General features: G+C 39.3%; 1 protein-coding gene and 1 long non-coding RNA gene across 2 annotated transcripts in view; one reads left to right on the top strand and one right to left on the bottom strand.

Moving 5' to 3' along the window:
- The window catches only part of LOC125780964 (uncharacterized), a 264,860-nt gene that overhangs the window by 217,147 nt on the left and 30,229 nt on the right, over positions 1-17,484 (top strand). The window lies entirely within an intron of this gene.
- Positions 3,014-5,115, bottom strand: LOC111190584 (uncharacterized). Its single transcript, XM_049463333.1, has 3 exons — positions 4,785-5,115; positions 4,331-4,613; positions 3,014-4,180 (listed from the first exon to the last, which is right to left on the bottom strand). The coding sequence occupies exons 1-3, from the start codon at positions 5,027-5,029 to the stop codon at positions 3,521-3,523; spliced, it is 1,188 nt and encodes a 395-aa protein (XP_049319290.1). The 5' UTR covers positions 5,030-5,115; the 3' UTR covers positions 3,014-3,520.

Raw genomic sequence — 17,484 nt, 5'->3', positions numbered from 1 at the left:
AGTAAAAGAAAATCCTCAGAAATACAAGTTGATCAGAGAGATGTTAGGGGTCTACATCAACCAGTAAGCTCATGGCCTCGCCCATCTTGGCTTGGGAACACCCACAGGCGGCGCTGAACCAGGGCTGCTGCAAAACCGACACTGTCTCGTTAACTAAGGAGGAGCTAACAGCTTCTGTTTACAGAGATAGTCAGTGTAAGCTATCTTGTGTAACAAACTGAAGGTTTAAATCGGATCTCCGGTTGATTTTACGTTTTACCGAGACCTTAAATATACACTAACCACTAGCGCGGTTTGACAACACAGCTCAACTCGACAGAACACCAGTCAAAGCTGCGCCTTTCGGCTCAGATTTTATGATTTAGAGCATAATCTGGGGCTTCGACAAGCACCCAAGCACCGAATTATCAAGTCTGAGGTAAGAGTTTAGTAATCAGAGGCTAACAGCACTGCATGTATGAATATTCATGAGCAAGAGCCAAATCCTGTCTTTCTTCAGAGACCTCTAATTCAGTGAAATAAAGCAGGACTAAAAAGTAACATCTCACCGCAAATATTAACTCCGCTAACATTAGTTCTCTCCCTGTTTAGATTAGCTAGCTCTTCGCTAATGTTAGCTAGCTTTAGCTTCACTCCCCAGTTCTTTCCCACTGGCATTAAACACACACCATCTAAAAATGTAAAACCTACAGCAAATTTACAGTAAATTTAAGACAGTTTAAGACCTTAACTATCAAGATTTTAATTTAAGACATTTTAAGACTTTTTAAGGACCCGCAGGAACCCTGTATTAAGGAATTATTGTGTGAAATCGGTAGTGGTTTCATGGATTTTATGAGATGTGCAGCTGTGATTTATAGTCAAACTCTCTCAAATATCAAGCTGAAGTTTTCTCCCCGGTATTGTAGCTAACTCTGCTAACCTTAGTTCTCTCCCCAGTAACATTAGCTAACTCGCCGCTGATGTTAGTTAGCTCTACACTAACCTTAATTCTCTCCTCAGTAACGTTAGCTAACTCGCCGCTAACATTAGTATGTTAGCTAGCTCGCTGCTCAGTTAACCTCGCTAACCTTAGTTCTCTCCCCCCCCCCCACGTTAGCTAGCTCTTCCTTAATGTTAGTTAGCTCTACGCTAATCTTTTTTTTTTCCCTAGTTCTTTCCCACTGGCATTTAACACACCATCTAATGTAATACCTACAGCAAATTTACAGTAAATTTAAGACAATTTAAGACCTTAATGATCAAGATTAATTGATCTTGAAGGAATTATTGTGTGGAATCTCCAGTGGTTTCATGGATTTTATGAGATTTGCATCTGTGATTTATAGTCAAATATACTCTCTCAAATATCAAGCTGAAGTTTTCTCCTCATTACTGTAGCTAACTTGCCGCTAAAGTTAACTTCGCTAATCTTAGTTCTCTCTCATTAATGTTAGATAGCTCTTCGCTAATGTTAGCTAGCTCTATGCTAACCTTAGTTCTCTCCCCAGTAACATTAGCTAACTCGCCGCTAATGTTAGTATGGTAGCTAACTCACCGCTAACGTTAGTATGTTAGCTAGCTCGCTGCTAATGTTAACTCCGCTAACCTAGTATGTTAGCTAGCTCTTCCTTAATGTTAGCTAGCACTATGCTAACATTTGTTCTCTCCCCAGTTCTTTCCCACTGGCATTAAACACACCATCTGAAAATGTACAACCTACAGCAAATTTACAGTAAATTTAAGACCTTATCTATCAAGATTTTAATTTAAGACATTTTAAGACTTTTTAAGGACCTGCGGGAACCCTGTATTAAGGAATTATTGTGTGGAATCACCAGTGGTTTCATGGATTTTATGAGATTTTATGCAGCTGTGATTTAAACTCTCAAACTCTCTCAGATATCAAGCTGAAGAGTTTAGAGTGTGAAATGACAGAACTCGTCTTCAGCTTCCCAGTGACTCAGCTTACCCATAAATACTCCTGCACACTGGCTGGCTGAGGTTGAGTTGAATTACTCCTCCGACCCTGTATCTAGTCCTACTGCACATCCTGTTCTCTCTCGGGAATTCCTACAGGAGGTCACCTTTTCAACACTCATTACTGGTCACTGTCCTCCGCACGGGCCTAGTGGATATATTCACATTTTCGTATGTATCACTTGCAGATGATTGCATAATAAAATCTTTGAATTAATTCCCCATCTCGTCTCATTGGCGTCAGATAGCTGCCCCCCCCCTCCATTTCTTATTTTTCTCAGCGTTTTACCTTGAGTGGCTGTTAGAGTGTGGTCGTTACCCGTGAAACCTTATGTTAGGGCTGAGCGTATCGCTGTAACTTATTCCCCAGGACAGCTGCGGATGATGCTCCGCTCCGAGTCGGAGCCGTCATTATAAATAATCTCAAAATTGCCCTGCACCTGTCACCGTTCGCTGAATACAGAAGTTCCTGGGGGGATAATGATACCCTTGGAAACTGATAAATGTGCCATGCGTAATCGCAGGAGCTCACAAGGCTCTGGTTTATTCTGGGAGACAAAAAGAGAGAGAGAGAGAGAGAGTGGTAGAGTGAAAGAGAAATGAAGAGGTGAAGACAGAGAGAGTGCAGGTGAAAAGCACAGGATACTGCTTCTGAATGAGCTGCATGTTTACTTAGGAAATTTATTTAAAAAAATTAAAAAATACAGCGCATCCAACAAGAACTTGCGTCAGCGGTCAGTGGGTAAACATGTAGCTCACATAAAGTGTATACTCCACATGTAGATCATATGCTGGTACAGTATAATTCCTCTGGCAGCTAATTTAAACAATTCAAACATATACATAGATAGTATTTCAGTTTGTTTGCACTGATTGGCTACCAGGGTTCTTTCAGAAAGAGGCTAACACCTTAAAAAGTGGTACAAAGGTCCTTACAGTACAATCAAGTCAGTTCACTTAGTGGCCAACTTTGCAACACCACCAGTCAGTTATATCAACTCCTACAGGACCCGTCTTCCCTCTGTGTGAATGAGAGAAAACCAAAATACTTATTACAGTTTTTCTGGATTGTTTACACACATTTCTGAAAACATGCCTCGTATTCTCAGAACTCTACACACAAATCCAACAAACACACACACAATGGGCAAAACCCTTCAATTCTCCTGCAAAATGAAACTTTACATTCAAAACAGTTTTATCTCTTCACAAAAGGCCATTTTGTGTTCAGATGACACACACAAACTATCATATGAACAGACAATTAAAAAAAGCATTTAAACACTGATGTGCTCAGTGTAAAACACCATTCTCCATTCATCATAATGACTTTTTGTTCAGTGTTACACTTACTACAGACATTAAATACATAAGTGCGTTGTAAAATATTTTAGAATATTGTTTTTATACTCAGAACACACAAATATACTGTAACAAACATGTTTTATTTTTCCCACAAAACAATGTACACAGTGTACATCCCAACCGACACAAAGTTGCACATACAGTGCAGAAGATTTTACTGTATACAGTTAATAATAAAAAAACAAAACAAAATAAACTATGCTGCATCCTCTCTTCTGTTTCGGTCTGGCCACAGCACCTCATCTACATCACAAGCAATGTTTTCACTGGCCAAGCAGCGGGGGAAATATCGCTTAGCATGGCGAATCCAGCCATGAAAAGCATCAACTGCTATATCTCCACATGCGTCTTCCATAGCTTGGAAAAGGGGTATACGCGTTTCTGAATTTAGGTCGTACACTTTCCATCTCCAGGCAGAAAAAAATTCCTCAATAGGATTGAGGAATGGAGAATATGGAGGGAGATAAACAACTGAAAAGCGTGGGTGGTCAGTGAACCAGTTATGAACCAGAGCAGCCCGGTGGAAGCTTACGTTGTCCCAAATGACAACGTACCTGAGCTGCTCTGGGCCGTCTATCTGATCTGGTGGAATGAGTGTGTTGTGTAGGGTGTCCAGGAATGTGATCAGATGGGCAGTGTTGTAGGGGCCAAGGGTAGCATGGTGATGGATGATGCCATGGTGGGTCATCGCTGCACACATTGTGATGTTCCCTCCGCGCTGGCCAGGGACTTCAACAATGGCACGCTGGCCGATTATATTCCTTCCCCTCCTTCGTCTTTTTGTGAGGTTGAATCCAACCTCATCAATGAAGATGAACTGGTGCTCCACTGCATCCACCTCCAGCTCAAGGACTCTCTGAAACACACATGACAATATCAGAAGTAGACATGGAGCGGTCACTATTGTGAAGCACAATCATTATGATTACAATATAATAGAAAGAAATATGTATGATTTATACAATGTTGACAGTATGCATCAAGGGTGGGAATGTATAGGACGTACTTGCACATAGTTATATCGCAATTCTTTGACTCTTTCTGAATTGCGCTCAAATGGCACCCTGTAGACCTGCTTCATCCTCAGTTTATTTCTGTGCAAGACACGGTCCAGCGTTGATAAACTTACCCTATCAATATTTTGAAATATCTCATTGTTTTCTATTATTTTTCTTTGTATTTGCCGTAAGGTAATGGCGTTATTTTCAAGAACCATGTTCATGATCTCTGTTTCCTGTTCAGGAGACAGAAGACGGCCCCGTCCACCTCTTGTTGGTAATCTTTCAGTTCTGCAATACAAAGAGTGCAATACTGTAAATACTGTGTAGGAATACATTTCCCAAATACTCGAAACACAATGTCCTACAGAACAGTCCACAGGTAATACTGTACTACTGTACTCATTGAGTACTGTATTGATATGCAGTACTGCAGTTTTGTAGTGAGAGTAGATTTCTTACCTATTCTCATTGCGGAAAGTCCGGATGATGGATGCTACAGTGTACCTGCTCAAATTTGGCTGTACTCTTTGCCCAGCCTCCCTCATTGTTAGGCCATGGTTGACCACATGGTCAACCAAAGTGGCTCGGATCTCATCAGAAATGATTGTCCTTGGCCTTCCTCGTCCTCGTCCTCCCCATCGTCCTCCTCTTACTCTCACTCCTCTGGCTCTGGCTCTGCCTCTGTTTACAACATTGGCCTCCATTGCTCCAAAACAGAAGAGCTCACCTGTTGCCCTTTTATGCTAAAGCTCTGATTGCTGAGTGGAAACATGTGTGTTAGGTGTTTGCCCATGTGCGTGAGGAGTCAGTGTGCATAGTAGGGCAATTAACTTTAGAGTTTTGAATAACAGTGTGTTCCTTGTGAAAACAAGAGATTTTCTTCATGACAATTGTGTGTAGAGTTTTGGAAAAAGTGTGTTTTAGAACTGCAATTTGAGTGTAAAGCAGGAATTGTGCTTGTAGTTTAGCAGAATTGGTTCAGGGGGTTGGTGCATGAGTTACATTTTGTGGTCATTGTGTTTCAAGTACCAATATTTGTGTGTAAACAATCGAGAAAAACTGTAATAAAGACCTAATTAGCATTTCAACAATATATTTTAAATTACTGATAAAGTCTGTAGCAATTTAATCCATAATGCACAATAATATGATGGCTTATTCCGGCTACTGTGATTGCGCAGATCTCCACATCTAGGAGGAGCGAAAGAGAAGAAAGAGAGAAAAAGAGAGAATGAGAAAAGAGTGACAGAGAGACAGAGGAAGTGAAGGAGAGAGATAGAGAGAGTGAGAAAAAATAGGGACAGAGAGATAGAAGAAAATAGAGAGAGGGTGAGAGAGATGAAAAGAGAGTGAGAAATGAAGGTGGCAGATAAAGAGACACAGAGTAAGATAGATGGTATGAGACAGAGAGAGAGACAGAGAGAAAAGAGAGTAACAGAGAGAGAGAAATAAAAATAGAGAGTGAGAAAAGAGTGACAGAGAGAAAGAGCAACAGATAAAGAAACAGAGTGAGAAAGAGACAGAAAGTGAGAAAAGAGATTTAGAGAAAGGGAGAGGGAAAGATAGTGAAAGAGAGAGACTGAGAACAGAGAGAGAGAGAGTGACAGAGAGAGAGAAATGAAGAGGTGTAGACAGAGTGCAGGTAGAAAGCAGCACAATAGGAAGCAGCTGGGGTGTGAAAGGCTGGTCGTGCTCGGCGATGGTGAAAGATACATGATTGAAATAAAACATCAGAGGTGTTTTCATCATTTGCTCGACATCAGAGCTGCCAGTCCATCTGAACTCCTCCACTATACTGCTTTACTCCAGACCCAGACACCGCATGCCTCACGCCCCGCCACATACACACAGCACACCCTGCACCAAAACGTTGCATTCTGCCTGAGCGCTATATATAAATATATATAAATATATATATAAACCTGACATTACCCTGGATTTTACTGGAATGGAATTTCAGTACATTATATGATGCATCAGGTTATAGGACACTATGACCTGATATACTGTAAAATAATTACAACCAAACAGAATAGAAATATGGAAAAATGGAAAGCACTAAAAACCCTACTACCTCACTGGACTCTATTGCACACTGTGTAATAGAGGTAATTACTACCTCACTGGTCTTTTTTTGCACACTTTTTGCACACTGCATAATTTGCACACTGTCTTGTTATTTATTATTCTTTGTCTGTATTGTGTTGTATTGTCTGTCTGCACTTTTGTACTGTTGCACTATTGTTGTGTCTACACTGTGTTTATGTGCACCATGGTCCCTGGAGGAACGTTGTTTCGTTTCACTGTGTACTCTGTATATAGCTGAAATGACAATAAAAACCACTTTGACTTTGACTTTTTGACTTTGAAATATTGTATAACTTACTGCAACAGTATGATGCAGCCAAAATGTGAAGATAAAAGTATAATCCAGTAAAACAGGAATTAAGAAATACATGTATAATCCAATCAAATATGAAAAATAAAGCCTGCTGCAGGCCCGTAGCCAGCATTTTGATGGGGGGGGATCTTTTTCCCCCAAAAGTGGACTTCATTTGGCTCTCTACTCCAATGCCCCCTAAATACACGAGCACACTTCAAACCTTTTAATTTAGACATATTTTATTTATTATAAGTTTGTTGTGAATCTGTTGTTGCTGTCCTTATTTGTTCGTCTGTTGCTCCCCACTGTTAACATAAATTTGATATAAATGTAATTGTTACTCAAACTTCCTACATCTGTGATGTGACTTCATGGTCTGTCTCTGTTGCTCACCTCAGTTGTCTGTTGCTTTGTTCCATTGTCTCTGTTGCTGCCCTCCATTGTCTGTCTCTGATGTTGCTGTCCTTTATTGTCTATCTCTCTACTATTGACATAAATAGATAAGAATTACTTCACTATCGGTATGGTCATTAAAACTTAAACATGAATTAATAATAATATAAATTGAAGTGTTCTGTCTTATTAAAATCTTCCTACAACTGTGCTGGGACTTCGTTGCCCCCACAACCCCCCCCCCCCCTTCTGAACTCGGCGCCTGATTGGCTGACAGAGCTCATTTGCATACCGTCTGGTCTGTGAGGGTCTGCTGATTCATTAGATATGCGTGGATTCGTGGAGCGACCAATAATCCGCTTTTAATAACGCGTTAAAGTTGATATTATTTTCTGCCTCAAATTATTTCAAGCACTGTTTGGATATATGTGAGAATTACTGGTGACTGGATTGCGTTTTGAAGGTAAGAGTGTGGGGGAAGCGCTGGAGGGGGTTGGGTGTGTGTCTCGAGTGTCCTGAGGTAAACACAAAGCGAAACACAAGCAGATTTAAACTCTAAACACAGTTCCGTAATCCGGATAGGCAGACGGTTTGAATGGTGTATAACATGTCCGCATTCGATCAAATATGGACGTACGAAAAACGCAAATATGAAAATAATATTTCATAACTTTCATAAACCAGGCATATTTCGCCCTAAATGTTTATTTTCTGAAAGGAGATACGGCTAAATAGGCTAGATAACTGAAAAGCTTTAAAATGGCATATTGGGTGTCTACATTAAACCTATAAGTATTCATAAACACAGCCAGATATTAAATATGATATTTTTCTGGCCCGCCGGCGGGCCAGGGCGTGTTAAGAGGTTAACCCCCTTTTTACACCTCTATACTGTATTTTATATATGGCCTTAGGAGCAACAGGCATGTTGAGAGTAAAATACACCCTAGCTTGATCGTCAGAATTGCAAAGTGAGTGACTGAATGTTATTGCACATAACCTACATTTCTTAAAAATCAACTAAAATCCAGACTTTGGATTTATCGCAATAATAACAGTAATAATCCGGTGTTACATGTACAATATACTATTGGGCTTAGCCGAGCCCGGCATTTTTAACGCAGGGGAGTTGTAAAGAAATAGAAGCCCTGCACTCAGCAACTTACCCATTTTGGGCCTTTTTTTTGAACAAGTCACCAATATTAGTAACAATGTTACCGCAGTTTTCTTCCGTTTTCGCTCCTTGTCTTCTTTTTTACCCATTTTCTCAAGTAACTTTCCCCTGATTCTTATTCTTTCCACAAGCTAAGAACAGAAATGGGGGAATTGCCGCCACCTACTGGATTGGTGTAAAACAGTCTGAACAAAATGTGTAAAGAGAAACATTAACTATTTTTCTTACTCGTCACTACTCTGGGGGCAGGCGGGGGGGGATTGGGGTGGCTGAGGGGGGGTTGTGGGGGATGGGGGGGGATCGAACGAACCCTTCGATCCCCCCTGGCTACGGGCCTGTGCTGTAAGAGTATGTAGAGAAATTTGAAAAAAAAAAAAATGCCATAAAAGTTAAATAAAATAAGGTTTGTGAGAATATACTGTGAAAAAATGTAATGGCCAATTAAAAATTTAAAGTATAACCCAGTCATATTTAAGAAAAAAAATCTGTAAGGGTATAGTCCCATCATAACGGCAGTGGAAGTTTCTTCATTAGGGGAATCGGGCAACAAAGAAGAAAAAGGTCAGGACTCTGTGCAGGCCAGTCAGGTTCTTCCACAGCAAACTCAAAGGTCATCCATGTGTTTATGGAGCTTACTTTGTGCACCGCATGGTTCGTACGGGTAACATTCTGTTTTCAAGACCTGGAAAGTGCTGGAATTTTGGAGAAAGTGCTTGAAAATGATTGAAATCGTACCTGCATTTACTTTACAACAAATAACTATCTGACTAACTAAGTTAGTTTGAAGAAAAATATGCAGAGCGTATGTGTGACAACAAATTCCGGTTCTTTCTCGTAATCTAAGAGGAGTTATGTCACGAGGAGCCAGCTCTTTTTGCCCCCCGATGCAACATAGTTTTAGCACTTACGGATTTTTCTTTTAACCCTTGTGTGGTGTTCATGTTTTTGTTACTCGTTTACTTTGTTACTTGTATTTAATTCAGCAAAATTAAGCAATTTTATATTAAAATGCTTTACACATGCTCGCTTCACCTAAATTGCAAGCAATATAAACAGCTTACATGGTTAATATTTACCCTTTACCTTTCTTATGTTACATTTCTTTTAAAAAGTTCTACTCTTTTTTTATTAGTTTTTTAATAAAATGTAAAAGAAAATGAATTAAACTCAAGATATGAGTAGAAAATTTGTTTAGTTTCAAATTTACAAATGAAGCAATGTTTATTAGCCCTTGGCCAAACATACTGTATGTAATATAAATGTGTGTGTGTGTGTGGGGGGGGGGGTGGTGTACAGTGTGTGGTTATCGAAAATGTGTTTTGATATATGTTTTTCACAAAAAATAAGACAATGCCAATGAGTTTGAGTTAGAAAAAATATTTTTTTAGTATCATTTGATGAAAAATGAAAACGGGTCCCACAGACCCGAACACCACACAAGGGTTAAAACACGGACAGCCGGAGCGCTAGCTATGCTAAAAAGCTAAGTTTTGGATTAATCTAAATAATAATAGTAATAATTCGGGGTTACACATAAAATATACTATTAGGCTAAACCCAGCCCAGCACTGTTAACGTGGTGTCACCTTACTCCAACAAGCTGATCCTGACTCCGCCCCCAAACAAAAAAAATCCTTAGTAAGTTAACAGCAGAAATAATGGATTTATTGGTGTCAGATTCACACAACTTAAACACCAATGTTCTTCACCGCATGTTTACCCTATTCATTTGGTTGAGCAGTTACTGTAGTATGTCAAATAGTTTTGTGATATATTGATTATCTTAAACCTCCTGAATCGCAGTTTTGAGATATCACTGTTAAACTTGAAAAAACTTGCTGTAAAAGCTTGAAAATGGGCCTCGAAAGTGCTTGAAAAGTGCTTGAATTCTACCTTGTAAAAGGTGTATGAACCCTGGCACCAGTGTGAAGCCATGTTGGAACAGGAAGTCCCCAAACTGTTCCAACAAATTTGTCCAATGAAATTGTCCAAGATCTTTTGGTTTGATTTAATTAAATTTTTTTCCCATTCCACCTTAAATGCTGCAGCCCCTGCCGTTTGTTTTACCATTTAAGGTGGTGCGAGAAAGTTAGCTAGCTAGCTACTTAGCCAAACTACTAGCGATCTTTTTTTATGCTTGTTATGAAGAATTCGGACACAAAACATTGAAACTACACATTCAACTAAGGCAATATAGTGCCAATTTTCACTTTTAACAATGAAAATACTCAAATTTGTGGGTTCTGAAAAATAACCACACAATCCTCCCTCTACTAAACTTTGCCCAATGTAGTCAAACAAGTACCACTCTCCTGATAATGACCAAACATGTGACTATTTACAGTCATATGAAAAGATTGGGCACCCCTATTAATCTTAATCATTTTTAGTTGTAAATATTTGGGTGTTTGCAGCAGCCATTTCAGTTTGATATATCTAATAACTGATGGACACAGTAATATTTCAGGATTGAAATGAGGTTTATTGTACTAACAGAAAATGTGCAATATGCATTAAACCAAAATTTGACCGGTGCAAAAGTATGGGCACCCTTATCATTTTATAGATTTGAATACTCCTAACTACTTTTTACTGACTTACTGAAGCACTAAATTGGTTTGGTAACCTCATTGAGCTTTGAACTTCATAGCCAGGTGTATCCAATCATGAGAAAAGGTATTTAAGGTGGCCAATTGCTCCTATTTGAATCTCCTCTGAAGAGTGGCATTATGGGCTCATCAAAACAACTCTCAAATGATCTAAAAACAAAGATTGTTCAACATAGTTGTTCAGGGGAAGGATAGAAAAAGTTGTCTCAGAGATTTAACCTGTCAGTTTCCACTGTGAGGAACATAGTAAGGAAATGGAAGAGCACAGGGACAGTTCTTGTTAAGCCCAGAAGTGGCAGGCCAAGAAAAATATCAGAAAGGCAGAGAAGAAGAATGGTGAGTACAATAAACCTCATTTCAATCCTGAAATATTACTTTCCATCAGTTATTAGATATATCAAACTGAAATGGCTGTTGCAAACACCCAAATATATAGAACTAAAAATGATTAAGATTAACAGGGGTGCCCAAACTTTTTCATATGACTGTATATAATATGCAATTAAATAAGCCCTAGTATTAGCCGAAAGTTACATTTATTTTGTCACTAGCTGAGTGTTTAATATTTTGTAATCTTTAAGTATTTTAAGTGTAAATTAAACAGTAATTCCATCAGCTCCTGAAAAGAGTGTGACATGTTTTGACCGCAGGCCCTGGAGTCCCCCTCGCCTCCTGCGACTCAGTGGAGAGATTCAGATCTATAATGGGAGCTTTTAGAGCAGTTTTGACAGCTCTGTGTCAGCTGTACATAACTGTAGTTCAGAGACAGTGAGCGGAACGTCCAGACAGCGTTAAATAAGGGCTGAAATCACTCTTCCACCTTAACGCCACCCACCAAACCTCAGAGTGGGAATGCCACCCCGGCAAACAGTGCAGCTACACAGCTATTACTTATTCATAAAGTTCACTTTCTATTACCATTTCTCCTTTTTTACTTTTAACAATGAACCTACAAACACAAACACAGCAAACACACAATACACACTCTCTACAGCACTGACACAATGTTATCACAACCGTATTATAAGTGCTTTTGCTTTTAGTAATAAGCCTCACTTTTTACAACTTTCAATATACAAGTTTCATTTTTCATTTTCCAAAAAAGGTGGATTAAAAACAGCAGGAAAATATGTTTCAAATTAGTTTTTTTTTGTGATGGCATGTATACAGTGTACCATCTAAATTCAGTGTTTTTATTATTATTTTAAAATGTTCTGCAACATTATTGATAAACCAAGCTTTGCACATCTTGGCATTTTCTCAGTTTGGCTTTCAGTTAACAGCTAAATGTGATTTAATTACTTGAATTTCTTGTCTCTTAATGTTAGTTTGAGAGCATCAGGTGTAAAGTAGTGAAGAGGTAGAGTTACAGGTACACAGTGAATAGTGAATATTTGAGTAATATTCTAATCAGATTATGAGAAGCAACAACTACTCAACTAAGTAAAGATAAAAATAGTTTAAGAAGAAATTAAGGTCAGTCAATCTGAAAAGAAGAATTTCAAGAACTTATCTCTAAGTATCCTCAAGTGCAGTCAAAAAAGACCATAAAAACGGTATAATGATGAAACTGACTCTCATCAGGACCGCCCCAGGAAAGGAAGAGCAAGATCTCCCTCTGTTGCACAGAATAAGATCATCATTAATTTTAATCTTAATAATGCATTTTGATCATTAATGTAAAGCTAGGCTATTAAAGTAGCTGTATTGATTAATAAAGGTGATCTAACTTTGTATATAATAGCACCCCACATGAAAACGGGGTCCTATTTTGGCGATCTATAGCGCACTATATTGCACAGCTGGATATGCCACTTTAAATAATACATTTTTCTGATTATTTCATTTACACACCATTTTAATTGACTTACTATCTTTATCTTTGACAGTGTTGTGTAAACTAAGATTTTTCAAATTGATGTTTCATTTCATGATGTCTCTTAATATTAAACTCCTTAATTACGGCAACTTTTAGAGTCTTTGGCCCGTTTTTCTGCACTAAAAATGCGCACCCTCTCCGCTTTAAGACTCTTTGGCCCGTTTTTCTGTGCTAGAAATGCGCACCCTCTCCGCTTTTAGACTCTTTGGCCCATTTTTGCGCTAGAAATGCGCACTCTTTCCACTTTTAGACTCTTTGCCCCGTTTTTCTGCACTAGAAATGGGCACCCTCTCCGCTTTTAGACTCTTTGGCCCATTTTTGCGCTAGAAATGCGCACCCTCTCCGCTTTTAGACTCTTTGGCCCGTTTTTCTGCGCTAGAAATGCGCACTCTCTCCGCTTTTAGACTCTTTGGCCCGTTTTTCTGCGCTAGAAATGCGCTCCCTCTCCGCTTTTAGACTCTTTGCCCCGTTTTTCTGCGCTAGAAATGCGCACTCTCTCCGCTTTTAGACTCTTTGGCCTGTTTTTCTGCGCTAGAAATGCGCTCCCTCTCCGCTTTTAGACTCTTTGCCCCGTTTTTCTGCGCTAGAAATGCGCACGCTCTCCGCTTTTAGACTCTTTGGCCCGTTTTTCTGCGCTAGAAATGCGCACCCTCTCTGCTTTTAGACTCTTTGGCCCATTTTGCTGTGCTAGAAATGCGCACCCTCTCCGCTTTTAGACTCTTTGACCCGTTTCTGACACCTAGCGTTCAAACTTTGAATGTCACATTATAAAAACCTGCTTAACAGCGGGCCAACTTTCATTCTATTTCTAAAATACCTCGTGGGCCGCTCCAAAAAAGGAAATGGGCCACAAATGGCCCGCGGGCCGTAGTTTGGACATCCCTGATCTAGTGCATAGAGATATGATTATGGTAGGGTGTGACCAGTATTATACATATCAAATAAATAGTAGACAAAAAGGTGAGAGAATATTGCACCCTAAACATATTGCACAATAGGTGATGTTTGTGAGATAGATATTGCACCCGGTAAGCATTACAGCTATACTGAGTAGTATGTAAGTATTGCATGAAGTACTAAAATAGTAAACTAGTGTTTACTGAGAGCGTGGTGTGTTGTAAAGTCTGATGACATGTGGACCACCACGCCCATCAGTATAGATTTACACCTAAACCCTGACGCTATTTTAACAGCGTAGGCACAAGGAGTGAAAATAGACTGTTGACGGGGTGTAAGATAACAATGAGCATCACGAAGCACCTTGCCCAGGGTGTACAATAGAGCCCCATCTTCTAGACGTGTGATGCACTCCATCTGTGTGCAAACATTTTTGACGATGATTGCGATATATTAACTGTATCTGTACTGAACAGTCTGAGGAGTGAAGGGAAGGTTCAGAAGCTTCTTAAAGTGTTTGAAATGTTTCTAATCTTCACCAAACTAAAATCCGCAAGAAACTACATGCCTTTAAACCCAGATAATTCTTTGTCTCAGAATTCTCTTTGTCCGGAGCATCCTGACAGCGGTGTGTTTTGAACTTGATGCAGCTTGTATTATTAGATAGAGCTTGAATAGCGTAAACATTAATTTTAGATGCATCGCGAGTGTGTATTGTGTTTTATAGCTACAACAAAGCTGACTTTCTGCTGGTCTGCTCACATATGCACCTCCAGGCCTCGGCCTACTGTTGATTTAACCCTTATTTTAACTTTTTTTTAACAGTGGCCGTGAAAGTCCAACACTTCGCTTCCATCACAAATACAACACCTGCTACAATTTTGAAATGCGCTGCAAATTCAAGGACATTGTACACGTTTTAATCAAAATAACAAAGCATGCTCTTACCCATAGTCTTACCCTAATCATAATCATAATTATGTTTGTGCATAAGTTTCCATTCATCACTTTTTGGAAGCTCCATAACACAAAAAAAAAAACAGAATTTTAGACACACAGTCTCATTTAATGTTTTTCTGTATTCATATATTTAATATATATTTTTTACATTGTACATTAACATTAAAGACATGGAAACAGTTAAGAGACACATGGAATTACGTAGTAAACAGTAAACTCAGATGGTGATTTGAGGTGATTTGGGATGAGCCGGAAAAGCGGCAACTATTGTTCAGCACCTCCAGAAACTCCTTCCTTGAAGATGCGGAACTACTAGAAAACTATTCCAGGTGACTCTCCCTCATGAAGACACTGAGATTAAAATACTAATTGTGTGCAGATCTGTCCTCAAAGATAAATGTGATACTTAGAGGAAGCTAAAGTACAAAACATATTCTGGTTTATTTAACACTTTTTGAATGTGAATTTAAATGTGAATTTTTCAGTGGGACTATTAGCATAGCCTACAATACTGTCACCGTGTCTAAAATGTAAAAAATGCTGCCTCAGAGAGGACTTTTTGCTTTGTATTTTAGGTTGTATTATTAGACGAACAACTTAAAGCTGATGTTTGTAAGTTTGGGATTCTCTGGTGAGAATAGGTAACTGCACAGAATATGCGGAAGAAACATTTTAAACTGGGCGGGTGTGATGCGGTCTCCTTTCAGAACAGATGAATGAGAGTTTCCGCTTCTGAAGTCTCCATTGCTCCACCAGCCGCTCACATTCAGTAAAACTGAGCCAGATCCTTTTTTAGAGGCTGTACGTGTGACGTGTAGGAGGTTTCATGGCTAAATTAGACCAGCCTGTTGGCCAATCTTCATTAATTGCACATTGCACCAGTAAGAGCAGAGTGTGAAGGTTCAATTAGCAGGGTAAGAGCACAGTTTTGCTCTAAATATTGCAATGCACACAACATTATGGGTGACATACCAGAGTTCAAAAGAGGACTAATTGTTGGTGCACGTCTTGCTGGAGTCTTGTGATGCATCAAGAGCCACGGTATCCAGGGTAATGTCAGCATACCACCAAGAAGGACCAACCACATCCAACAGGATTAACTGTGGACGCTGTAAGAGGATGCTGTCTGAAGAGGATGTTCGGGTGCTAACCCGGATTGTATCCAAAAAACATAAAACCGCGGCAGATTTCAATGTGCGCCTCAACTCTCCTGTTTCCACCAAAAAAACAGGTGTTTCAGTTTCATAGTCCAACCCCTGTAAGTACGTAAAGACATGTGACGTGGTCAGAAGAACTCCCGCAAAAAGCGACCCGACACCCCAGTTTTTAGAATTAATATATTATTAGGCTTAGCATGGATGGTCTTTCCACCACATTTAGAAATGCTTCTGCTTTGAAAATAATGCGGACTGACACTTTAAATAATTTAAACTTAAATTTTAGCCACATTGTGAGAGTATATCTTGTTTTAAAGCTGCAAAAAAAGGCAGAATTTGAGCTCGGTCTGCAGCCTTGTGTTGACTTAACCCTTTTATCTTCTAAACGTATCCGTGCTGTTGACATTGATCTCCCATGGTCATTTCTCCCGCCTTAATTTTTGGCCTTTTCCTGCAAGGGCACACCAAAGATTTATGGCAGTCCAGAACCTGGCTAGCTTGATTCACATTAATATTTAATCCCTGGCTTTTATCTCCTCCCCAGAACGTGGGCTGGAATGGCTGGGAATTGCTGTAGGGCCTAGGCTCTGCACTTGTAAGGAGGAAAACACAGAAAGGCGATGGAGGTTTGCTGAGCCGGTGCAGAGGGCAGCGGTTGAAAGAGCCGGGTTCAGCCGCGCTGCAGATCGATAGTATTCTCCTCGGCTGAATGGTGATCAAAAAGGGTGACCGCTGTCTGAGACGGAGGGGCGGCAGAAATCGAGTAAACGTGACAAATGCATGATGTTATGTTGTGTTGTGGTGCATTACTGCGTTATTATGTTCAGAAATATACAAAGAAAGAAAGAGTGAGCTGTGCGAATAAAGTGATTGCTTTGTACACTATTGCTTATATGTGATTGTCCATGCAATCTTAATAAATAATAAAAGTATAATATAAAATAAAAAGCTACAATAGTTCTTTGAGAAATGGCATTGGAAATACTATGGTTCCAGGTAAAGAACAAATATTGAACATGTAGTAACTTAACCCTCCTATTATGTTCATTTATCAGGAACAATAATGCTGTTCTCGGGTCAGTTTGACCTGCATGTTTAATTATCCAAAATATGTCTGAAAACAAAAAAAAGCTAATTATTCTATCAACATTTAGTTCAATAGTGTTTCTTACTTCTAACAGGTAATGGTTAAATTAAGATAATTTACTCGTTTTTCATTAAAAAAAATATATATATATATATGTTCATACTTTTTTTTTTGAATGTTTCACAACTTTCACTACCTTAATACACAATAGTTTTACATAACATCACAATTTAGTTTTAGTTTTAATTTTTGCAGGGGGGGGGTTGCAAATATGTGAGATGAACCATTTTCATATTATATATTGATTACACTAATTAAGGCAGGGGTGTCCAAACTACGGCCTGCAGGCCATTTGCGGCCCGTTTCCTGTTTTGGAGCGGCCCGCGAGGTATTTTAGAAATAGAATGAAAGTTGGCCCGCTGTTAAGCAGGTTTTTATAATGTGAGATTCAGAGTTTGAACGCTAGGTGTCAGAAACGGGCCAAAGAGTCTAAAAGCAGCGAGAGTGAAGTTTTAGCGCAGAAAAACGGGGCAAAGAGTCTAAAAGCGGAGAGAGTGCACAGTTTTAGCGCAGAAAAAGGGGCAAATGAGTCTAAAAGTTGCCGTAATTAAGGAGTTTAA

This window comes from Astyanax mexicanus, chromosome 14 (genome assembly GCF_023375975.1).
Source record: "Astyanax mexicanus isolate ESR-SI-001 chromosome 14, AstMex3_surface, whole genome shotgun sequence".
Classification (NCBI taxonomy): domain Eukaryota; kingdom Metazoa; phylum Chordata; class Actinopteri; order Characiformes; family Acestrorhamphidae; genus Astyanax; species Astyanax mexicanus.
Note: the sequence above shows the minus strand (reverse complement) of the source record. Positions and strands in the feature narration are given on the sequence as shown.